Source organism: Candoia aspera, chromosome 2, assembly GCF_035149785.1.
Source record: "Candoia aspera isolate rCanAsp1 chromosome 2, rCanAsp1.hap2, whole genome shotgun sequence".
NCBI classification, from domain to species: domain Eukaryota; kingdom Metazoa; phylum Chordata; class Lepidosauria; order Squamata; family Boidae; genus Candoia; species Candoia aspera.
The window spans coordinates 13,740,206-13,764,107 of record NC_086154.1 but is presented as its reverse complement, the minus strand read 5'-3'; the positions used below and the strand labels follow the sequence as shown (position 1 = coordinate 13,764,107).

General features: G+C 41.8%; 1 protein-coding gene across 1 annotated transcript; it reads left to right on the top strand.

The window, feature by feature from the left end:
• Window positions 1-539: 539 nt before the first annotated feature.
• LOC134489887 (vomeronasal type-2 receptor 26-like) lies at window positions 540-10,642 on the top strand. The gene is made up of 5 exons (XM_063292758.1): window positions 540-821; window positions 1,187-1,396; window positions 3,867-4,097; window positions 7,759-7,882; window positions 9,732-10,642. Exons 1-5 carry the CDS (start codon window positions 540-542, stop codon window positions 10,640-10,642), a joined length of 1,758 nt encoding a protein of 585 aa, XP_063148828.1.
• Window positions 10,643-23,902: the final 13,260 nt, after the last annotated feature.

The following is a 23,902-nucleotide window of genomic DNA, read 5'->3' as shown; positions in this document are numbered from 1 at the left end:
AGATTTGGGGATGGTTTCCCGTAATGAATCAATGCGTCCAGCGGCTAAGATCCTTGATCCGTTTCATTCCTTATTATAGTATCTTAGTTTTGCTGGAGGGGTATTCCTCTAAGTTGGAAAAAATAATAGAGCTCATTGTCTTGGAAGGAAGCTCCCACTGGTATCAGAGGGACTGTCCTGATAGGAACATCCAGAGAAATTTATCACCTGGAAAGGCCCTGGAAATAAATGGCAGAGGAATTAGCTATTTTTTGTGGGAGCGATGAGTGCCTGACCACTGTTAGCATTGCAACGTTGTGACCATGAGGCTCTGCTTCACCCTTCTTTGGCCTTCATGAGATCAACCAGATCAGTTTACAGGTTTTAGGCTCATCCATTCCATCATTATTCCACTGATTTCAGAGTCTGGATTTCTGAATGGTTCTTAGCATAGTCATAAGACAGAATTCAAATGTTTTGTTAAAAATGCCCGTACCACCTGACTTTATAAACCAAAGATGACAACCTATTAATATCTCTTCTGCTGTAGTATCCAGGGTATGAGTTTCAGCCAGATCTTGCCATTCCTGTTTGCCATTCATGAGATCAATCAGCATCCTAGGCTGCTCCACAATTTCACCCTGGGCTACAGCCTCTATGAGAACTTCTTCAGTGCAAGAATGACATATGAAGCCATGCTGGACTTGCTATCGACGGGGCAGGAGAATGTACCAAACTACAGATGTGGGAGACCAAAACATCTGTTGACAGTGCTTGAAGGAACTGATTCCGAGCTCTTTCATCATGTGACAACCATGCTGGGCATCTACAAAATCCCACAGGTAAGAATGGATGCTGAAGTAATTCCAGTTTGTAAAGTCTCCAGAAGGTCCAAAAGGTAGCCCTGGCTGATATCAACAAATAAAAAGAGCCAATTGATGGAGCTTAAAGGACACTTGAAATAGGATGCATGCAAATGCCTTTCTCTTCACTATGGGAATAGTTAATGGCATAGGTGTTGAAAAATAAGCTGGTTTCCCAGAGTTCCCCTTTCCTTGCTACTGAATTGGACTCACATTCTAAGCAAGAGAGTGACTGGCAATTGGGAAAGCCGATTTCATGGTTCAGACCTAAGTCTAGGGGGAAAGGACATCTCTGTAGTGGAGAATCAGCAAGATAATCACTCCCTTTTTCTCTTTCACTGAAGATCAACTATGGGGTCATCAGCCACATTCCTGAGCAGAAACAGCATTTCCCTTTCTTCTACCGGCTGAGTCCAAAACAAGAGCCTCCTCACTTGGCGATTGTCAAACTGCTCCTGCATTTCCGATGGACGTGGATCGGCCTTGTTGTTCCGGACAATGAAAGTGGAGAAAGGTTCAGGAGTTCCTTTGTGCCTGTGGCCCTCAAGAAAGGGGTTTGCGTTGCCTTCTCAGAAACCATTCCACTGTTGTATATAGTAGGGGAAGAGAAAAAAAGGATTTCTAATTTGAACAACAGGGAAGTCAAAATTATTGTTCTTCAGTTGGACTTTCAGGCCACAATAGTGCTAGCAGTGCGAATCCAAAATTTAGAAAATGGTGAAAAGGTGTTTGGGGAGAAAGTGTGGATTGCCACAACTTTGCCAGACATATCTGTGAGATTTTTTTATCGAATGATTGATCTCCAGCATAAACATCTTTTGTTATCTTTCTTAACTCTGGCAAACAAAAGGACAAAACATTATGATTTTAACACATATTTGTCTGCCAGTGAGAATTTTGGGGAGGCAGCATTTCAGTGCTCCTCTTCACACCCTATTTTGTCTAAGAAAGTTCGGAAGAGATGCACAGAAAGAGAGAAGTGGGAAATCCCTCCCCGTGATTTGGTTGCCAGAATTCTGTCTGAGGATGCCTCCAGTATTCCCACTTCAGTCCAGGCTGTGGCCAGAGTCCTCCATGCTGTCTATTCCCCCCGCCTGACCCAGAGGAGAATCAGGGTTGGAGACTATGTACAGCCATGGCAAGTAAGACTTTTCTCTCAATTTCTGCTAATGATCCCCATTAAATTCTTTCACCTTTGTTAAAAATGGGCCGCATTGGACATGAGGTGGGATAGTCCCCACAGCAATTGCCCAGGTTTGAGTGTTTGTTCTGACCAAATGTGGAGGCTTGGAGAGAAAGAAGGAGAGATTCTGCTATTAGATCTCCCAAAGTGAAGAGATGTGCTGGTTTGAGAAGCTGGGAGGACAAGGGATGAAGCGGAAGGCTCTTTCCCTATTTGCAGAATAAATCAGCTTCAGGATGTTACAGAAACCATTAGGTTTCTTGATCATCCAACATTGACCTCATTTAGCTTCTAGATCAGGGAATTTTTTTTCTCACTTCCTGTTCTGCCACCTTAAGAGGATGTGGGTTCTGTGCCCTTTCCAGGGTCTTCAGGGAACACCCAGGTCAGCTGACTTTCTTTACAATGCAGCTTCTTAAACAAATTGTTCATCAACTTTTTCTTCTCTATTGGTCCTCTCACTTAGGACTTGATACCAAGATCTTTTCTTGGCTCTTTCTCCTCCTTTGAAAGTCAAATCTTAGAATGGGTAGCCCAATCTTTACTCCCAACCCTTCCCATCACCACCTCTTGGTTTCATAAAGCGGTGAAGTAATAAGTTGCAGAACCCAGGGAGACCAGAAAGTAATACACTCTCATGATATTTGCTGCCTCCTTTGCCTTTCTTTGGGTGAACTTCCAAGTGGCCTGTGGGGTTTCTGCATCCCAGCGTCTGTGAAAAGAAGCAGCCTCTCTGGTTTTGCTGCCTTCCCTTTTCAGGGCATCAACAGGCAAAGAAACGTACATCCTCAAGACATAGCACAGCGGCAGGAACGGGGCAGGTCTGGCAGCAGGACTATCTGTTATCTCTGGACCTCTTGCGTGGCCCTTCTTCTACACCGAGCTCTTAGCTGTATCGAAACAAACACCAAGATCAGAAAGAGAAGAGTTCCTTAGGATGTGTCTCCTCTTCCAGACTGGATGTTTGAACTTTGCCCGTTTTCCATGTCTTTCTACTTCCCAATCATTCCTCCCTTTTTCATATCATCAACCTTCAAAGGTTAGTTGCCCCTGCTAGGAGGACATATTCCATTCAACATTCGGGGGACAGGAAGATGTTGCCACCACTCTTGTGCAGCTCTGTTGGACCATGTCCCACACATGCTGTGTCCAACTCTTTAGATATATTACCTTCCACCTTTTGCTGCTCTTACTCACCAAAAAAAAAATATTTTAGGTGGAGCACCTGAGGTTCACCTGAGGCTTTCTCACTCAAGAGCTGCAGAAGTGATGAAGGCAGTGTGATGGGGACAAGGCACAAAAAGGATATTGCCAAGGCTCGTTTCTGACATGCTTAGGTGCAAGTAAGGAAAGGCCCAGAAAAGCACTTTCACACACTTTACCAAATCCCAAGACTTCTTGTCCATTTCTTTGTCTTTCTGTATCACTAGTCAACTTCAGCTTCCTGCCAAGGTTCCAGGTCTGCCAATCATATACAGTACCAGGAGATTCTCATCTGAAAACACAGGATATTTCTGCAAAGCTGAAGCACTGCAAAGGTGGAATGGTACAAATCAGGAATGTCCCTGTAGGTAGATGCTGAATCCAAATATGTATTTTTTCAGCACCCAGATGGTTGGATGGTTCCTTCTAGAAAATGACATGGCTGAAGACAGTAGGTGAGGGGGCAACAAGCTGGCCAGAGATCTTTTGAGAAACAGAAAGGCCATACAGATTAAGTCCCTAAGCAGATTCATCCCAAATGTTGGAGAAAGTAGAGCTTACCTGAAGCACCCCACTTTTGAACTAGGGCTCGAATGGGAATGTGTAAGGTACAGTGGTAATTCTCCATGTCTTTCTAGCTTCATCCCTTTCTAAGAAACTTCCAGCTTCACAATCTTACTGAGGATGATGTTTATTTGGATGAGAATGGAGATCCTGCTGCTGATTTTGATATCATGGAGTGGGCAGTATTTCCCAACAAGTCTGCTGCTGGGGTGACAATTGGAAAGATCGAAAGAGAGGCCTCTTCAGAAGTCAAGATCTCCATCAATCAGAGTGCCATCATATGGCCAATGTCATTTAACCAGGTAGCTGAGTCTGACTGTATGTGTGTTTTTTTGTATTTTTCTGCTGTTATATATCTGAGTTTGAGGATTATTATGTAGAGTAACAGAATCTTGCAAGTCAGAATGCTCTTTCCCCCTCCTTCACGTCTATCTGTTTGAGAAGTAGAGAGGGTCTTGGCTGAGACATTTGCATACATTTCAGTCCTTCCATGGACTCAGGCCTCTTTTATCGGACCGTTCTCCTGGTAGTGACTCTGCCACCCGTCCCTCAAGGCCATTCCCACTTCCTTCTGCAGCTTTGGACTGCATTACCCAGAGTTTGTTATTTTTGGCGATTCAAACTCAAGCTGGTGATATTTGCAGTCGACACTGCCTTTTGCCTTTTCTTTTCTTTTTTAAAAATAGTTTTTATTAAAATAAAATTGTACATAAGATTAAAAAACTAGTGAAATATAAAAGGAATGAGAAGAAATGAGCCTTCTCTAGTTGGTTGTCCATAACTCCCAATAAGAAAAAGTCTGGTTTCATCTGAATATTAATCTCTTAAACTCTCTGCATTACCATCTGTATTTGTGTCCAATATCTTCTCCCTTTTTCACAAGTCCACCACGCATGATAAAATGTCCCTTCAGGTTTTGCACATTTCCAACAGTAATTAGAAGTCCCCTAATACATCTTTGAAAATGTCTCTGGTGTTGTACTGTATGCCAAAAATACGTCATCTTAGAAAAGTTCTCTTTTAAGTGGTAAAACAGTGTGGATTTTAAACCTTTTAACTGCATTCTCTGCCACTGATCCATCTGAATATTATCAGCAAAGTTCTTGCCCATAGCTTGTTTAATTTGCCCTTCTTCTGTTTCAAATCTCAGCAAAAGTTTAAACATGTTAGCAATCACATGTTCATCATTTGTACAAAATTCATTTTCAAAATCTGTTTTCTCATATTCTGTTCCTGCTACTTTTTATCTGTATTAATTCTTTCCCTTAATTGTGCACATGAAAACCACTGAAAACTAAATCCCTCTACCATCAATGCTTCTCTCAATTCCACCTTCAGCTCTTTGTTTTCCTGGACCAGCAAATCTTTCTAGGATAACCATTTTTCTTTGCCCACAGTTTCTTTTCTGTAAAATGTTTCTTGGGCTGAGGCCAACAAAAGTGTTTTAGGCATAGCCTGGGTTTTTTATCTGTTCTATATTCATACTGTGACACTCCTGATATAATGATTTTTAAAATCTACATGTACTTTAACTTTTTCATACGATAAATAACCATGCCATCCAAATCAGACCATTCTAAAAGGCTCTTGTTTCTTTTTTATTATCATTAAAGTTTATTAGATTTTCAAGATCAAAAGATAAAAGCTAACAAAAAGGAAAAATTAGGATAGAAAGTAAAATATAAGAATAGAGTGCAAAAAAAGAGAAAGTCAAAAGTGCAGGAAAAGAAAAAGAAAGAAAAGAAAATACTAAAAAAGAATGACTCCTGACTTCCTTCCCAACAGATATTTGTATATTTACATTAAGTTTTTTACTCTAAATGTAGAACATGGCTTTCATTCTTTCTATTGTCCATTATTATTTCTAATCATCAAATCCATATATCATGATTTCTTTTTTTTCTGCTTCATACAAAATGTTCAGAAGGGGTTTCTAGTTAGCTTTGAAATTATTCAGTGTCTTTTCTCTAATCAAAGCTGTCAATTTCACCATCTCAGCCAATTCCATTCACTTTCCAACCAATCTTCCACTGTGGGTAATTCCAGATCTTTCCATTTTTCTGCAGATAAGATCCTTCCTGCTCAAATTGTTAAAAGCTTTCTCTGCATCCAGAAAAATCAGCGCCACTTGTTTTAGGGTTGTAAGTTGTATGTATTCAATGATATCCAACACAGTCCTCACAATGTCTCTTCATTGCCCTTTGGGTAAAGACCCACATTGATCATCATGAATAAAGACCTGTAAAATATTCTTCAATCTATCAGCCAATATTTGGGTAAATATTCCATAATCATTATTCAGCCATGAAATCAGTCTATAATTCTTAGTTAAAGTAAGATCTTGTCCCTCCTTTGGTAATGAGGCAATTCTGGACTCTTTCCAAGATTCTGGCATTGCAGAAAGGTTGTAAAAGTTGACCCTCAAAACATTTGTAATACAAACTGGCAAGTCCATCTGACCCTGGTGCTTTCCCTACTTTAATCTTTTTTATTTCTTCAGCTACCTCAAAAGTTCTTCTAGAACTATTCATAGATGGTTTCTGTGATTGTGAAAGTTTTGGCAACTTTATTTTCTTCAAATATTCATCCACCTTTTCCAGGGAGACCTCCTGTTTTTTAATACAGATTTGAATAAAATTCATAGAACGATTTCCAAAATCTCTCTCTCACTGCTGTTATCATATACAAAAGCAAACTTCCGTGGATTCTTTCCAAGGGGTCATCAAAAGTTGACCACTGATGCTTCGTTATCATTTCTCGTGGAGATCTCTTCTCCACCACATCCATTGGACCCTCCTCCAAGTCTCCTTAAACTTTTCCCAAGAATTCTCTGGCTTTTTGAACAGAGGTCAATCGAAATCTTATCTGTTCAAAAGAAAAAATTCATTGTATTTTATTACATTGTAATTTTAACATTGTAAATTTACTAGGTAAATTTAAAACATAGTTTTGAAATTACATTGTATTTTAACTATATGTGTTGAAATTGAATAAAGTTTTCATTAAAAGAAAAAAAAAGACAACAGTGAAAATTGCTACTTCCAATTAATCCCAGCGAAATGGGGTCTTCTGCTTCAGTATCTCAGAAAAAATATATTTTCTCTTACTTAAAATTCTGATAGGAATCTCCTATCACATAATTATATCCTCATCTTCAATCGTGTATTAAAATGGCAATGCGGAACTTGGTACCTCATTGTTTTTCTCACAGAGGGCACTAATACATCCCTTTGAACATGCCTTCTTGCAGCAAAACAGGAATTTATCTGATACACCTTCTCAATTGCTTCATCAATTTTTTCCTATTCCCAAATGAAAAACTCTGACAATGCCTGAACATCCTTTCTTCTGACATCGGCATATGGATTCTCTGGAATGGCTCTAAACCTCAGGCAGAATTCCTTCTCTCTAAGCTCCATCAGAGCCACATTGTCCTTTCCTCTTTCTAATTCCATAGCCCTAACTTCTACTGTATTCTCCAAAGTTTCAATTCTATCATTAACTTGTTCTGTTTTTTTTCCAGACATTTGTTTTACAGAATCACCCATCTTACCCAATCTTTCATCCACATTTCTTTCAAGAGTCATAAATTCGGTTCAGGATCTTTAAATGTTTTTACTGTCAACAACCAGTCTCAGGGCAACCACTCCTTCCCCTCATTGCAAATCCAGCTTTTCGAAAGGATCCCTGGAAGATAAACCCAACTCGGGGGTGGCATTTATTTATAAACCCACTGGGACATTTGTTAGGATTCAGTTCATTGCTCTGGTGAACAATTATGGTGCATAAAGATGGTTATTAACTTTGCACACTGTGTAAAACACAGTTATGTCATGTTCAAAATACCATGATTATAAGAAACCAGGGTTTAGCCCAGTTCATCAACCCAAGCTGTAACTAGTTTTCATTCAGATATGTAATCCCCTTAATGCATATATTTCCCCACATTTTCTTTATGTCTAGAAGGTGCCTTTCTCGAGGTGTACTGAAAGTTGTCTCCCAGGATACACCAAGCTCACAAGAGAGGGAGCCCCAGTTTGCTGCTACGACTGTTCTCCGTGTATGGAAGGATCCGTCTCCATGCAGGAAGGTAAGTGGCTTAAGAGCAAAGAAGGACCACCATCCAAGTTCAAACCAAGCCTGATCGAGATTAACCCCCAAGCCCACTGAAGCATGTAAAATGCTTCCATCTGCTGAGGAAGCCTCCATTCTACTAAGCTGGCTATCTATTTTACTGTCAAGATGCCCCATCAGCCAGACCATTCTCTTGGAGGCATGTGTGGGTGTCACTGAGAGTGGAAATCTCCCTTCTGCTGGGCTTAGTGACACAAGTCTTATAACAGGAAGTAGTTTTCAATAGAAGAGAATGTATACAGTGGTGGTTCTTACCGGGGCTTACAAAGATTGGGCTTATGGGGGTGAGATGAACATTTTGGCAGATTAGTGTAATATAAATACCTTGGTTCTAAATGTTGAAAAAACTAAGGAGATCTTCATCGATTTTAGAAAGAGCTGGCTCAGCCATACACCACTCTATTAAGGACATAGCTGGGGAGTCAGTCAGTAGCATTAATTTCCTGGGGATGCAGACGACGAATAGTCTGACCTGGGCTCTCAAGGCTGCCTCCTTCGTACAACGGGCACAGCAGCATTCACATTTTCAGCACCAGACAAGGGAAAACACCCCCTCCCTCCACCTCCCCTCCTCCTTACTCTCTATATAGGCACTAGGGAGAGTGCATTGACCAATTGCCTTTCCACCTGGTTTCAAGGCTGTAGTGCCTCAGATAAGAAGTCTGTGCAGTGGGTGGTGAGGGCAGAAGACAGGATAATGGGGATCTCATGTCCTCCCATTCAGGATAGAGCGTATAGTGAAATATTGTCAGTGACCCCTCCCACCCACATTGCAGCTTGTTCTGCTTGTGATCCTCTGGTAAAAGGTTCCTCTACATTCAATGCAGAACAGCTGGATTGGGTAATTGATTGATTGATTGATTGATTGATTGATTGATTGATTGATTGATTGACTGATGTAATATAGCCACCACCCATCTCCCCCAAAAGAGGGACTCTGGGCAGTTTACAATAAAATCAAGTGCAAAAGATAAGCATTAAAATGGCATAAAACAGTCAGTATAAAATAGTTGTAATAGTTTTGTCCCCTGGGCTATTACATTCCTGAACTCTTCATAATCCCCTCTCAATTCATTGTGGTGCATGTTGTATGTAGGATGGTGATATTTATTAGGGATAATGATAAGGAGAGTGCAATCGGAAAGAATGTATATCATATCTTATAGTTATTATTTTTTGTGAGACAATTGCAATGAAATTTCTTTGTAATGTGGACTTTGGTGTATAGTGGAATGACAATAAAAGTATTCCTTTCCATTACATTCCATATTCTATTCTATCCTATCCTATTCATGTAGATCAGGGTTGAACTGTGAAGACCTTGGTGCTCTCTGAGCTTAGCTCTTTGCTTGCAGACCTTTCATTACCTGACTAGGTAACACCATCAGTGCTCCCGCTGATGATGCTGATGACAGTACTGATGGAGTTACCTGGTTGGGTGATGACACATCTGCAAACAAACAACCATGCTCAGAAAGCACCAAGGACTCCACAGAAAGGGGATTGATTTACAGGAGATGTATTAGAGGAATAAGCAAAACCCAGCACCAAACGGACTACCAGAGAAAGCGTCCTAAAGCACATGATCTGTCTATCTGAGCATAGGAAGAAAAACAGAAAAAGTGAGCTGAGATTAGCAGTCTTTAGGTCAAGAGCCATCAGTGTGAGAGAAAATGAACCCAGAGGAAATCCTTAATGCTCTATCTCCACTCTGCTGACCCCTTCCTAGTCATTTGGTCAGGGGATGCAGAAGAGTCATTGCCACCCAATTCATTAGTTAGACAGCAATTATTTTTGTTTTTCAGATGCAGCCCATTGCGAAAAGTGTCCCGATGACCAGCATTCCAATGAGAAGCGAGATCACTGTCTCCCCAAAGTTATAATCTTCCTCTCCTATCAAGAAAAGTTGGGTCTCATCCTGGTTCTCATTGCTTCTTTTTTGTCTCTAATCACTGGCTTTGTCCTAGGACTCTTCATTAAATACCAAGAAACCGCCATTGTTAAAGCCAACAACCGGGACCTCACCTACATTCTCCTGGTTTCTCTTCTCCTTTCCTTCTTGACCTCCTTTCTATTCATTGGACACCCCAAGAAAGTGACCTGCCTTCTTCGACAAACGGCCTTCAGTGTTCTTTTCTCAGTTGCCGTGTCTTCCTTGCTGGCCAAGACTGTCATGGTGGTGGTGGCCTTTCTGGCCACAAAGCCAGGTAGCAGGATGAGGAAATGGCTGGCAAAGGGCCTAGCTAATTCCATTGTCCTGTCCTGCTCCAGTGTTCAGCTTGGCATCTCTCTCTTATGGCTGGGAATGTCTCCCCCATTTCCAGATTTCAATCTGCATTCCCAACCAGGACAGATCCTGTTGCAATGTAATGAAGGCTCAGTCACCATGTTCTATACTGCCCTTGGCTACATGGGTTTTCTGGCCTCCACCTGCTTCTTGCTGGCTTTCCTAGCCCGCAACCTTCCAGGGTCCTTCAATGAAGCCAAATTGATCACCTTCAGCATGTTGGTTTTCTGCAGCGTTTGGGTCTCCTTTGTCCCCACCTACCTGAGCACCAAAGGGAAATACATGGTGGCTGTGGAGATCTTCTCCATCCTGGCCTCCAGTCTTGGCTTACTGGGATGCATTTTTGTCCCCAAATGCTACATCATTATTCTGAGACCTGACTTGAATGTGAAGGAGCATCTGCTGATCAAAACTGATCAGGCCTCTTAATTTTGGAATCTATCATTTTTTTTAAGAACCTACTGGTAATTTAAAGTAATATCACTTAGAATTAAAAGTGCTTTATATGTGTTCTTAAGTCTTCCTTTCTTGAATGTGACCTTCAACTTTAATGACAGAGAAATGAAATAAATTAATTAAATTCCATAATTGTATTTTTTACCATAATCCATATTCAAGCAGAATCTTAACATTACTGGCATTAATAATAACTAACAAATTAATAATTATTTAAACCCCCCAGAGTCCCTCTGGTGGGAGGAGATCCACAGTGACTAATTATGATGAATGAATGAATGAATGAATGAATGAATGAATGAATGAAATGAACAAGTATTTTTAACCATAAAATTGTCTCTCACTTGTTAAAAATAAGGAAGAAGAGGCAGAATATGGATAACAACTTGAGGAGAATGAGGGAAGACCAGCAACAGTGAGTAGAAGCAGGTTCATCTCTCATTGTATCAGAATCAAGAGATTTATTTACAATAGAACAGAATCCTAGCCCTTTTGTATTCATGGCTTTCAACGGCAGCTTGAATTTTCTCATTGGGATAGATTGCACAAGAGGCCAAGGTATATGGAATTTATCACCAAAACGAGTATTTTTAACAGTTTTTATTAAAAGATTTTGCTATATATAATAAGAAATACATTCAAAGAAAAGTATTATAATGAAAGCCACAAGACAAAATTGTTCCCTCCGTCCTTCCTTATTCCCTTTGGCCTTTGAAACACTGGTAAGGGAGGGACAGCAAGGGCAGCAAAGTTTGGGAATCCAAGTGCCAAATCAAGAACAAAAAACTAAAAGTACATGCAAATGAAGTTGTATTCACAATTACTCATCCAAAGAATTATTTTTAATCAGTAACAGAATAAATACAGCAACATGGTTCTATATCAAGATATCTGATTAACAAGAAAAACAGCAAAGATTGCAAGGAATTTACCTGAAGAGGAAAAGCAACATTTGCAATAAAGAATAGGCTGTGATATTACGGTAAAACGGATTCAGTACCTGGGGATTTCCTTCTAAACATAATAACGTTCACAGTCTTTCTTGATCGTCCAGTATTGACCTTATCTACAGTGAATACCAGGGCATCTGTCCTCACCTCTTGTCCTGCAACCACGAGGAGGAGTAATCATTCCATATAGGAATCTTAATTACAGGAAATAGATTATAGGCAAAGGCCTGAGCTAGCAATATTTAAGCACGGAGTAGGCAATGTGACTAAGAGGGAACATAGAGCAAATCCTTAATGCTCTCTTTACACCTTACTGCCTTTTGTGGACAGCAGGTGCCACAGAATGCACCTCATACGGAGCAATTGATTATGTTTTCAGAGGCAGCTGATTGTGAAGAATGTCCAGATGACCAGCATTCCAATAAGAAGCAAGATCAATGTGTCCCCAAGGTGATCGGTTTCCTGCCTTACGAAGAAAAGTTAGGTCTCATCCTGGCTCTCATGGCCTCTTTTTTGCCTGTAACTACTGCCTTCATCCTGGGAATCTTCATTAAACACCAAGAAAGACCCATAGCCAAGGACAACAACCATTACCTCACCTACGTCCCCCTGGTCTCCCTCCTCCTTTCCAATTGCCTTTCGATTCATTGGTTGCCCCAAGAAGGTAACCTGCCTTCTTAGACAAACTGCCTTCAGTGTTGTTTTCTCTATCCCCGTGTCTTCCTTGCTGGCCAAGACTGCCATGGTGGTTGTGGCCTTCCTGGCTACAAAACCAGGCAGCAGGATGAGGAAATTTCTGGGGTAGAGTCTGGCTAGCTCCGTTGTCTTATCCTGCTCTGGGGTTCAGGTTGGCATCTGTAATTTATGACTGGGAATCTCTCCGCCATTCCCAAATTCTAATCTACATTCCCAACCAGGACAGATCCTGCTGCAATGTAATGAAGGCTCAGTCACTGTGCTCTACACTGCCTTTGGCTCCATGGGCTTTCTGGCTGCCATTTGCTTCTTGGTGGCTGTTGTATCCTGGAAGTTGCCAGGGACCTTCAACAAAGCCAACTGGATCACCTTCAGCATGTTGGTTTTCTGCAGCATTTGGGTCTCCTTTGTCCCCTCCTACCTGAGCACCAAAGGGAAATACATAGTGGTTGTGCAGATCTTCTCCAGCCTGGCCTCCAGCCTGGGCTTACTGGAGTACATTTTTGTCCCCAAATGCTACATCATTATTCTGAGACCTGAGATGAATGTGAAGGAGCATCTGATGAATAAAACTGATGAGGCCTCTTGACTTTGGGACTTATTTTTCATCCCACCTATTGGTAAGGTCAAATAAGGTAGCTTGGAGCTAAAGACCATGTTTTTTTATGTATTCTAAGATATCTTAAGAGCTATGGAATTCAGGAAAACTTTTTCCATCAGCCCAAACTGTTTTGTTGAGAAGAAAATCTATCTGGATTGACCGCACAAATGTTCGGAGTGGGGGAAATGTATCCATCAACAAGCAGAGCTTATGAATCATGAAGGATTCACATAGAAAAGAAGAATGCTAAATACTTAGAGGATGGGAAGCATTTTGCTCAGAAGTCTACACTGGGCTGTCACATGGAACAGACACCATTAAGAGTGTCCCAATGTTTTCCTTACCAGTTATCTTCTTCAGAATATCAAAAGATTCACACTGGGGAGTGACCCAATATAGGTGTAGCTTGTGGTACAGTGTCTTTATGAACAGTCAGAACTGAAGAGCTTTTGACATGGCTGTTGTTGTTTATTTGTTTAGTCGCTTCCGACTCTTCGTGACTTCATGGACTAGCCCATGCCAGAGCTTCCTGTCAGTTGTCAACACCCCCAGCTCCCCCAGGGACGAGTCCATCACCTCTAGAATATCATCCATCCACCTTGCCCTTGGTCGGCCCCTCTTCCTTTTGCCCTCCACTCTCCCCAGCATCAGCATCTTCTCCAGGGTGTCCTGTCTTCTCATTATGTGGCCAAAGTATTTCAGTTTTGCCTTGAATATCATTCCCTCAAGTGAGCAGTCTGGCTTGATTTCCTGGAGGATGGACTGGTTTGATCTTCTTGCAGTCCAAGGCACTCTCAGAATTTTCCTCCAACATCACAGCTCAAAAGCATCGATCTTCCTTCGCTCAGCCTTCCTCATGGTCCAGCTCTCGCAGCCATATGTTACTATGGCTACCCCAGAGATAAACCCTCTCTATCCATGTAGTGTGGGAATTACTGTATTTTCACCCCATACTATTTTGTGACACACCACAGGGGTAGAGAGTTTTCCAGTGGTGCTAAAAGTTTTGCTTGAGGCCTAACTTCTGAAATATCACATGTTCCACATAGGAATCAGACAAACTCAGTTATCTGTGAAGAGACTCATATGCATGAGAGGTGCCCTGATCTTCATTTTAGGGACCCCATGGATGTATGCATTTCCAATGTTGCATACATGGGCTATATGGAAGAAACCTGTAGCTCATTCTTCATGAACTGTGTACTTTCCTTGTTTAGGCCTCCAAGTTGCATGCAGGCCTGAAAGTTCTCAAAGAAATCAAGAGATAGCACTGGGGAGGTATAAATCTCCTGCTGATTTCAGATCCTCCTTTCCAACTCCCACCCCCTCAACTATCTTCAGTTGAGCCCGTCATTCCAGCAACATGCCTACATGTTGGTAAACCTGCAGACCCAGTTGACCACCTTGTTGATATCAGGTGATAATCCAATAAAAGGATAATTGGAATTGAACAGCGTAAGACAGAATTAGAAAATGAATTATATACAAATGACAAACATGCAATTGCAAAAATGTATTTTTTATTAACATGTGAAAGTGAAAGTGAAAGTGAAAGTCAGCAGGGATAGCTATATCAAATGTGAATCTCTGTTCTTTCACAATTCCAGCTACAGAGTGCCACAACATGAATTTTTGCAGACAGCTCAAGTCCTGACCAAGTTGAAACTGCATAACATTTTTTTCTATTCTACCAGTTTTTAATATTCACTTCTTAGAGACTGCATCTTAGCTTGTATATGTACAGAGGCATGCCTCTGGGCAATTCTCATAGCTGCCTTCAATTTCTTTTTCATCAAACGGCATTCTTTGTCAAACCAACGATCTCTATCTATGTGGAAATGTGTGGAGGGGGATTTAGTTACTAAGTTTTTCTTCGAAATATGACACAAAGTAATGAATGCATTGGAGACTGACTGCCAGTCAGCCGTGGGTGACTGGATTGTTAAGGCCCAGCTGAGAGCATTCTCTGATTTAAGGCTACTCAGCATTGCCTTGTATTGACTTTGGACCAAACTAACCCTTTATTTTGACTCACCTTTGAGTTATTAATAACCCACCTATCAGCCATGTTATATGATCTTCAATTTGAACGACACTAAAATTTCACACTCACTGGCTGGTGATCACTTTCTCCTCTTGGATAGACAATGACCTCTGAAATTGCAATGCTTCCTTGGTAAGAATGCATAAGCCCCCAGAGGGTCAACCTTTATCCTTTAATTTTGGGGCAGGGGTATACCAGTATTGAAAACCTGGGAGTTGTACTAGTTCATCCTCTCCAGCTAACCAGGTTTCTTGTAAAGCTATTATTTCAACTTATAGCTGTAAGGCCAGATACAATCAAAATATATAATAGTAACAATCTTCACACAGACACACACACACACACATATCAGAAAAACAATTAGTATGATACAATCTAATAGTAAGAATAAAAATATTAAAATAAATCAAAATAAAATACTATGTTAAGAAATTCTAAATCTAAGTAATGGTGCAGCATATTGTGCAGATGGAAGCACAAAACCGGGCATCCTGGGAGGATATTTTGGGGTCGTTGTCCAATAGAAGTAGCTTTAAATAGAAATCACACTCCCTGCCTGGGAATTTCTTTAATATCGGATATATAAGGATCTGTCTAGAGTCCTTATATAGGGAACACTATACTAACATCTGGCTTAGGGTTTCTATGGAGCCATCACCACATGGACATAACCATAAGAAGTACCCTTAAAATGTCCAAAAAGAACTGCTGAGGACAGAGTGCCCAGCCTGGTGAAGGTGAAAGGTTTACACAATTTCAGCATTGTAATGGATGATAAATAAGAAGCTGGAACTAACCCTTTTAGAAGAAAATGACAAATATTGGGGTGTAGCACCTTACTTAAATTTGCTTGGAGATCTATATCCCAGATTCGTTGTTTAAGGGAAGTTCTAGCCTTATCAAATCCTAATGAGCACAGACTTTCCGTAGAGAAGCCCAGCAACTGAATTTTATCTAAGGCTCTTTTTTTGGCCACAATGATGTAAAATGATCTCTAAATACTAAAGAGTCTAAACATATAGGAAACAGAATTAACTTTAGCCAGAAGGTAAGAAGAAGGATCCATGCTCTGGCATCCAATAAAACTATCCCTATTTCTACCCATAGGATGGCATTTTTTATACTTTTTGGTACCATCAATATGGCTCTAATAAACTTATTCTGGATGGTTTCAATAATATTAAACCATGCAAGTGAGCAAATTGGAGAGACATAGAGAAGCTGAGGGACTACCTTCACCTGAAAGACCTTGCAAGCTGCAGGAATATAATGGGCTCCTTCTGAATGGTAGAATCTTGCAATAGCTGATGAGGTACGCTGTGCAACACTTGCCCGGTACCGAAAACGAGCATTCCAGGATAAGGAAGCATGAACTGCACTCCAAGGTATTTATAGGTGCACACCTCTTCAATTGGAGTCCCATTTACTTGCCATTTATGAATCTTATGATAGTCTCAGGCAAAAACTAAGACTTTCGTTTTCTGATAATTTATTGATAGTTTTTGATCTGTGCAGAATAAAGCTAGTGCCCTAAGTGCTTTTCTCATTCCCACTTGTGAAGTAGAGATCATGACTACATCATCAGCATACAATAGTGCTGGAATTGCACGATCAGCCAAAATAGGTGGATGATGGGCTGAAGCAGCAAGCGCTTGAATTATTGGATTTAGCTACAAATTGAAAAGTAATGGAGCTACTATGCAGCCTCGTCTTACACCTCTATAAGTTGGGACTGCTTTAGATAAATGTCCCCAGGGGGTGCATCTAATTTTCAGGGAGGTATTTGAATAAAGCAATTGAATAAGAGCTAGCAGCCTTTTGACAATCATGGAATGTCTCAGTTGTTGTTGTTGTTGTTTATTTGTTTAGTCGCTTCCGACTCTTCGTGACTTCATGGACCAGCCCATGCCAGAGCTTCCTGTTGGTCATCAGCACCCCCAGCTCCCCCAGGGACGAGTCCATCACCTCTAGAATATCATCCATCCACCTTGCCCTTGGTCGGCCCCTCTTCCTTTTGCCCTCCACTCTCCCTAGCATCAGCATCTTCTCCAGGGTGTCCTGTCTCCTCATTATGTGGCCAAAGTATTTCAGTTTTGCCTTGAATATCATTCCCTCAAGTGAGCAGTCTGGCTTGATTTCCTGGAGGATGGACTGGTTTGATCTTCTTGCAGTCCAAGGCACTCTCAGAATTTTCCTCCAACACCACAGTTCCAAAGCATCGATCTTCCTTCTCTCAGCCTTCCTTATGGTCCAGCTCTCACAGCCATATGCTACTATGGGGAACTCCATTGCTTTAACTGGAATGTCTCAGACTATCCCACAATCTCTCACTTGGTATTAGATCAAAAGCTGACTTAAAATCAACAAAGGTTGCAAAAAGGGAACCAAGACAGGGGGTAGAATATAAAGTTTATTTATTGTGTTTAATAAACTGAAAGGCCTATAATTTGTAGGGCTGAGTCTATTTCCTTTATTTTGTATTCGGTACAACAATGGCCTGATTCCAGTCAGATGGAAATTGTCCTGTGTTATCAATGTATGTAAATAAGGTGGCCAAAACTGGGGCTCACCAGTCTTTATTTTCCCTTATTAATTCTGGGGGGATAAAATCACCTCTAGATGCTTTACCCTTCAGCAAAGGATCATTACCTTGTCGTGGTGCTAGAGCTTGAGCACCTCAATGATGCCATGAGCTAAACCGTGAAGGGCCACCCAAGACGGGAAGGTCATGACAGAGAGGTCAGACTAAATGCGATCCCTGGGGAAGGTAATGGCAACCCACCCCAGTATTCTTGCCGTGAAAACTAAATGGATCAGTACAACCAGAGATATGTCGGTATAGCATCGGAAGATGAGACCCCCAGGTTGGAAGATGGTCAAAATGCTACTGGGGAGGAACAGAGGATGAGTTCAACTAGCCCCAGACGTGATGACGCAGCTAGCTCAAAGCCGAAAGGACGGCTAGCGGCCGACGGTGCTGGTGGTGAACGGCGAATCCGATGTTTTAAGGATCAACACACCATTGGAACCTGGAATGTAAGATCTATGAGCCAGGGCAAATTGGATGTGGTTATTGGTGAGATGTCAAGATTAAAGATAGACATTCTGGGCATCAGTGAACTGAAATGGACTGGAATGGGCCACTTCACATCAAATGACCACCAGATCTACTACTGCGGACAAGAGGATCACAGAAGAAATGGAGTAGCCTTCATAATTAATAGTAAAGTGGCTAAAGCAGTGCTTGGATACAACCCAAAAAACGACAGAATGATCTGAATTCGAATTCAGGGCAAACCATCTAACATCACAGTGATCCAAATATACGCCCCAACCACAAATGCTGAAGAAGCTGAAGTAGAGCAGTTCTATGAGGATCTGCAGCACCTACTGGACAACACGCCTAAAAGATATGTTATTTTCATCACAGGAGACTGGAATGCTAAGGTGGGCAGTCAAATGACACCTCGAATTACAGGTAAGTATGGCCTGGGAGAACAAAACGAAGCAGGACACAGGCTGATAGAATTTTGCCAAGACAATTCACTCTGCATAACAAACACTCTCTTCCAACAACCTAAGAGACGGCTTTATACATGGACTTCACCAGATGGACAACACCGAAATCAGATTGATTACATCCTTTGCAGCCAAAGGTGGCGGACATCTATACAGTCGGTAAAAACAAGACTTGGAGCTGACTGTAGTTCAGATCACGAACTTCTTCTTGCACAATTTAGGATCAGACTAAAGAGATTAGGGAAGACCCACAGATCAGCTAGATATGAGCTCACTAATATTCCTAAGGAATATGCAGTGGAGGTGAAGAATCGATTTAAGGGATTGGACTTAGTAGATAGGGTCCCGGAAGTACTCTGGACAGAAGTTGGCAGCATTGTTCAGGAGGCGGCAACAAAATACATCCCAAAGAAAGAGAAAACCAAGAAGGCAAAATGGCTGTCTGCTGAGACACTAGAAGTAGCCCAAGAAAGAAGGCAAGCAAAAGGCAACAGTGATAGGGGGAGATATGCCCAATTAAATGCAAAATTCCAGAGGTTAGCCAGAAGAGATAAGGAATTATTTTTAAACAAGCAATGCGCGGAAGTGGAAGAAGACAATAGAATAGGAAGGACAAGAGACCTCTTCCAGAAAATTACAAACATCGGAGGTAAATTCCAGGCAAAATGGGTATGATCAAAAACAAAGATGGCAAGGACCTAACAGAAGAAGAAGAGATCAAGAAAAGGTGGCAAGAATATACGGAAGACCTGTATAGGAAGGATAACAATATCGGGGATAGCTTTGACGGTGTGGTCAGTGAGCTAGAGCCAGACATCCTGAAGAGTGAGGTTGAATGGGCCTTAAGAAGCATTGCTAATAACAAGGCAGCAGGGACAACGGCATCCCAGCTGAACTCTTCAAAATCTTGCAAGATGATGCTGTCAAGGTAATGCATGCTATATGCCAGCAAATTTGGAAAACACAAGAATGTCCATCAGACTGGAAAAAATCAACGTTTATCCCCATACCAAAAAAGGGAAACACTAAAGAATGTTCAAACTATCGAACAGTGGCACTCATTTCACATGCCAGTAAGGTAATGCTCAGGATCCTGCAAGATAGACTTCAGCAATTCATGGAGCGAGAATTGCCAGATGTACAAGCTGGGTTTAGAAAAGGCAGAGGAACTAGAGACCAAATTGCCAATATCCGCTGGATAATGGAAAAAGCCAGGGAGTTTCAGAAAAACATCTATTTCTGTTTTATTGACTATTCTAAAGCCTTTGACTGTGTGGACCATAACAAATTGTGGCAAGTTCTTAGTGGTATGGGGATACCAAGTCATCTTGTATGCCTCCTGAAGAATCTGTATAACAACCAAGTAGCAACAGTAAGAACAGACCACGGAACAACAGACTGGTTTAAGATTGGGAAAGGAGTACGGCAGGGCTGTATCCTCTCACCCTACCTATTCAACTTGTTCGCAGAACACATCATGCGACATGCTGGGCTTGAGGAATCCAAGGCTGGAGTTAAAATTGCTGGAAGAAACATTAACAATCTCAGATATGCCGATGATACCACTTTGATGGCTGAAAGCGAAGAGGAACTGAGGAGCCTTATGATGAAGGTGAAAGAACAAAGTGCAAAAGCTGGCTTGCAGCTAAACCTCAAAAAAACCAAGATTATGGCAACCAGCTAGATTGATAACTGGCAAATAGAGGGAGAAAATGTAGAAGCAGTGAAAGACTTTGTATTCCTAGGTGCAAAGATTACTGCAGATGCTGACTGCAGTCAGGAAATCAGAAGACGCTTAATCCTTGGGAGAAGAGCAATGACAAATCTCGATAAAATAGTTAAGAGCAGAGACATCACACTGACAACAAAGGCCCGCATAGTTAAAGCAATGGTGTTCCCCGTAGTGACATATGGCTGCGAGAGCTGGACCATAAGGAAGGCTGAGCGAAGGAAGATCGATGCTTTGGAACTGTGGTGTTGGAGGAAAATTCTGAGAGTATCTTGGACTGCAAGAAGATCAAACCAGTCCATCCTCCAGGAAATAAAGCCAGACTGCTCACTTGAGGGAATGATATTAAAGGCAAAACTGAAATACTTTGGCCACATCATGAGAAGACAGGACACCCTGGAGAAGATGCTGATGATAGGGGGAGTGGAAGGCAAAAGGAAGAGGGGCGGACCAAGGGCAAGATGGATGGATGATATTCTAGAGGTGACGGACTCGTCCCTGGGGGAGCTGGGGGTGTTGACGACCGACAGGAAGCTCTGGCGTGGGCTGGTCCATGAAGTCACGAAGAGTCGGAAGCGACTAAATGAATAAACAACAACAAAAGATGCTTTACCTGGTTTTAATTGGACAATAAGATTTTTACCCTCAGCTATGGATACTGGTGGCTATCTGTAGGTAAAGGTAAAGGTTTCCCTTGACGTAAAGTCCAGTCGAATCCGACTCTAGGGGGCGGTGCTCATCTCCGTTTCTAAGCCTTGGAGCCGGCGTTGTCATAGACACTTCCGGGTCATGTGGCCAGCATGACGACTCGGAACGCCGTTACCTTCCCGCCGAAGCGGTACCTATTGATCTACTCACATTGGCATGTTTTCGAACTGCTAGGTGAGCAGGAGCTGGGATTAACAACGGGAGCTCACCCCGCCGCGCGGTTTCGAACCGCCGACCTTCCGATCGACAGCTCAGCGGTTTAACCCGCAGCGCCACCGCGTCCCCCCGGCTATCTGTAAGAGACTGATTTATTAAATGCCAGAACCAAGTGGAATTCTTGAGCTTTGCTGCTAAAATGAAATTACTCCAATTCTCTCTTATAGCCTGCCATTTCTTTATCTTCAAGAGATCTTTATGATTTTTTTAAATCTTAAGTAATTTTCAAGCATTTGAAGAATTTTCCTGGCAAAAGGAAGTTATTGCATTTAAGAGAGTCTTTTTAGCTTTAATGCAGTCATGATCATACCAAGATTTAGATCCATTATGTGCATAAACACAATTAGCTGTTGTAAATTTTGTCAGGTGGGCTTGGAGATTAACAATAATTGATTGATACAGTGATCTTACTTGTTCATATGAATCAAATGAGCAAATTTGGGTATGTATTTGAAGCAGGGGCTCTGAGGTCAAAATTCCAGACGTAATTTCAGCCAGATCTTGAGACCATTTAGTCTGTACTTGCCCATTCATTCTAATGTCAATGGGGCAGTGGATGACTTCTATTGATTCAAGATTTGTTTTAGAATCAAAAAGAAAAGTTGGAATAAGACCTTTCTCTTTGGTTGCCTAGAAGTCATGGCAGCCTTGTTTCATTTGGGATTTCCTCTTGACCAGGTGTCCGGTTTGTGCCTCCTTTTACTCTTTCTTTTCAGGTTCTTTTTTGTTTCTGCCTCATAATTCCGCATCCTCAATTAGCATTTGAAATTGTGTACAAATTCCAGTACTCTAGGGTACCAAACAATCTTATTTCTAGCTGCTAAAAATTAAAAATAATTTAGATATTAATTTTAATTACTACCAAATAAAATAGTCGATGGGAGATAAGCAATTGAATAAATGAAGAAAAATACTAAACTACTTGACTAAAATTAATAAAAGGACTAAAATGAGTAAAAATGAGTAAAACAAATCAGCTTGTTGAACAGCTGTCACTCTCTCACCCGTCATCATCATGAGCAACAGATGTTCATCTCATCTAAAAACGAGATCATGGAAGTTCATCTGCACTGGTTTCAGAAATCTTATACATGTTAGCCATCTGATTTTAATGGAATTATTTCAAAGAAGATTCCTTCTGAAGATTCCTTCTTCAGTTAATTATAGGTAGTCCTTGCTTAACGAGAATAATTGAGACTGGAATTTAAATTGCTAAGTGATGAGGTCATAAAGTGTGATGTCACATGATTGCATCACTTAGGGACAGCAATCCTAGCAGTCCTCATTGCTATAGATAACTGAGGATCATGGGTCATTAAGTGAGGACCTTACATGAATGTGACTTGTGACTTTCTGCCAGTTTCCACAAACAAAATCAAAGGGGAAGCCAGCAGGAAGTCACAAGTCCTGGGCAGCTTGAAAGCAGGCAGGTGGGTGGGTGAGTACTGTGGCATAAGGCAGTGCAGGGGGGTGCTGCAGTGCCACTTGAGTGCAAGTGGGATGGGGAGAGAGTGCTGCAGCACCATAGGAGAGCATGTGGCTGCAGAGGGGGTGTTGCAATGCTATGCAACCTTGGAAATAAAGTGCTGCTCTGAGGCACAAGTATAGGCAGGCTGGGAAAAAGATGCTGCAAAGAAGCACAAGTGCAGTGTGGGAGGGGAGGGGATGCTGTGGCCTGTGTGTGCACTACGGAGTAAAAGATCCCTGGGATCTTGTACTCCATAGCTGAGCTCCTTGGGAGAAAAAGTGGTGGGAGTGATCACATGACCACAGGACACCACAACTGTCACAAGTACAAACCAGTTGCCAAGCACAAAGATCACAATCATGTGAACATGGGGGCGCTGGGATGCTGTAACTTCAAGGACCAGTCATAAGTACCATACGTTCAGTGCCATTGTAATTTGAACAGTCACTGAATGAGTGGTCATTCACTGGGGACTGAGCACTACCTGTAGTTAGCTATTCTAATTGAGAACTCACATGGATGGACAAAGATTGTTTAGAACACATAAAAATGAGATTACTTCCAAAGCATGTTATTTTATGTTACCAGTAAACTGTACAAAAATAGGTTCTAAAATCATGAGCCTTCACTGTTTTTCATCATTAGGTGCTCCTTGGTGTTCAGGTTAGGTCTCAAAATGATGATGTAGCATTTAGGGACAAAGATGCAGCCCAGTAAGCCCAGGCTGGAGGCCAGAATAGAGAAGATCTGCACAGCCACCATGAATTTCCCTTTGGTGCTCAGGTAGGTGGGGACAAAGGAGACCCAAACACTGCAGAAAACCAGCATGCTGAAGGTGATCCACTTGGCTTCGTTGAAGGTCCCTGGCAGCTTCCGGGCCAGGAAAGCCACCAAGAAGCATATGGCAGCCAGAAAGCCCATGTAGCCCAGTGAAGTGTAGAACATGGTGACTAAGCCTTCATTACATTGCAGCAGGATGTGTCCTGGTTGGGAATGCAGGTCAGAATCTGGGAAAGGGGGAGAGATTCTTAGCCATATGATACAGATGCCCACTTGAATACCGGACAAGAATAAAACAATGGAGTTGGCCAGACTCTTCCCCAGCCATTTCCTCATCCTGCTGCCTGGCTTTGTGGCCAGAAATGCTACCACCACCATGATGGTCTTGGCCAGCAAGGAAGACACAGCAACTGAGAATACAACACTGAAGGTGGTTTGCCGAAGAAAACAGGTCACTTTCCTGGGATGACCAATGAATAGAAGGGAGGTCAAGAAAGAAAGCAGGATGGAGACCAGGAGGAT

Coding starts and splice junctions, on each gene's coding strand:
- LOC134489887 (XM_063292758.1), top strand. CDS start 540: ATGAGTTTCAGCCAGATCTTGCCATTCCTGTTTGCCATTCATGAGATC. Junction 822..1,186: donor GCATCTACAAAATCCCACAG/GTAAGAATGGAT, acceptor CTTTCACTGAAG/ATCAACTATGGGGTCATCAG. Junction 4,098..7,758: donor CAATGTCATTTAACCAGGTA/GCTGAGTCTGAC, acceptor TATGTCTAGAAG/GTGCCTTTCTCGAGGTGTAC.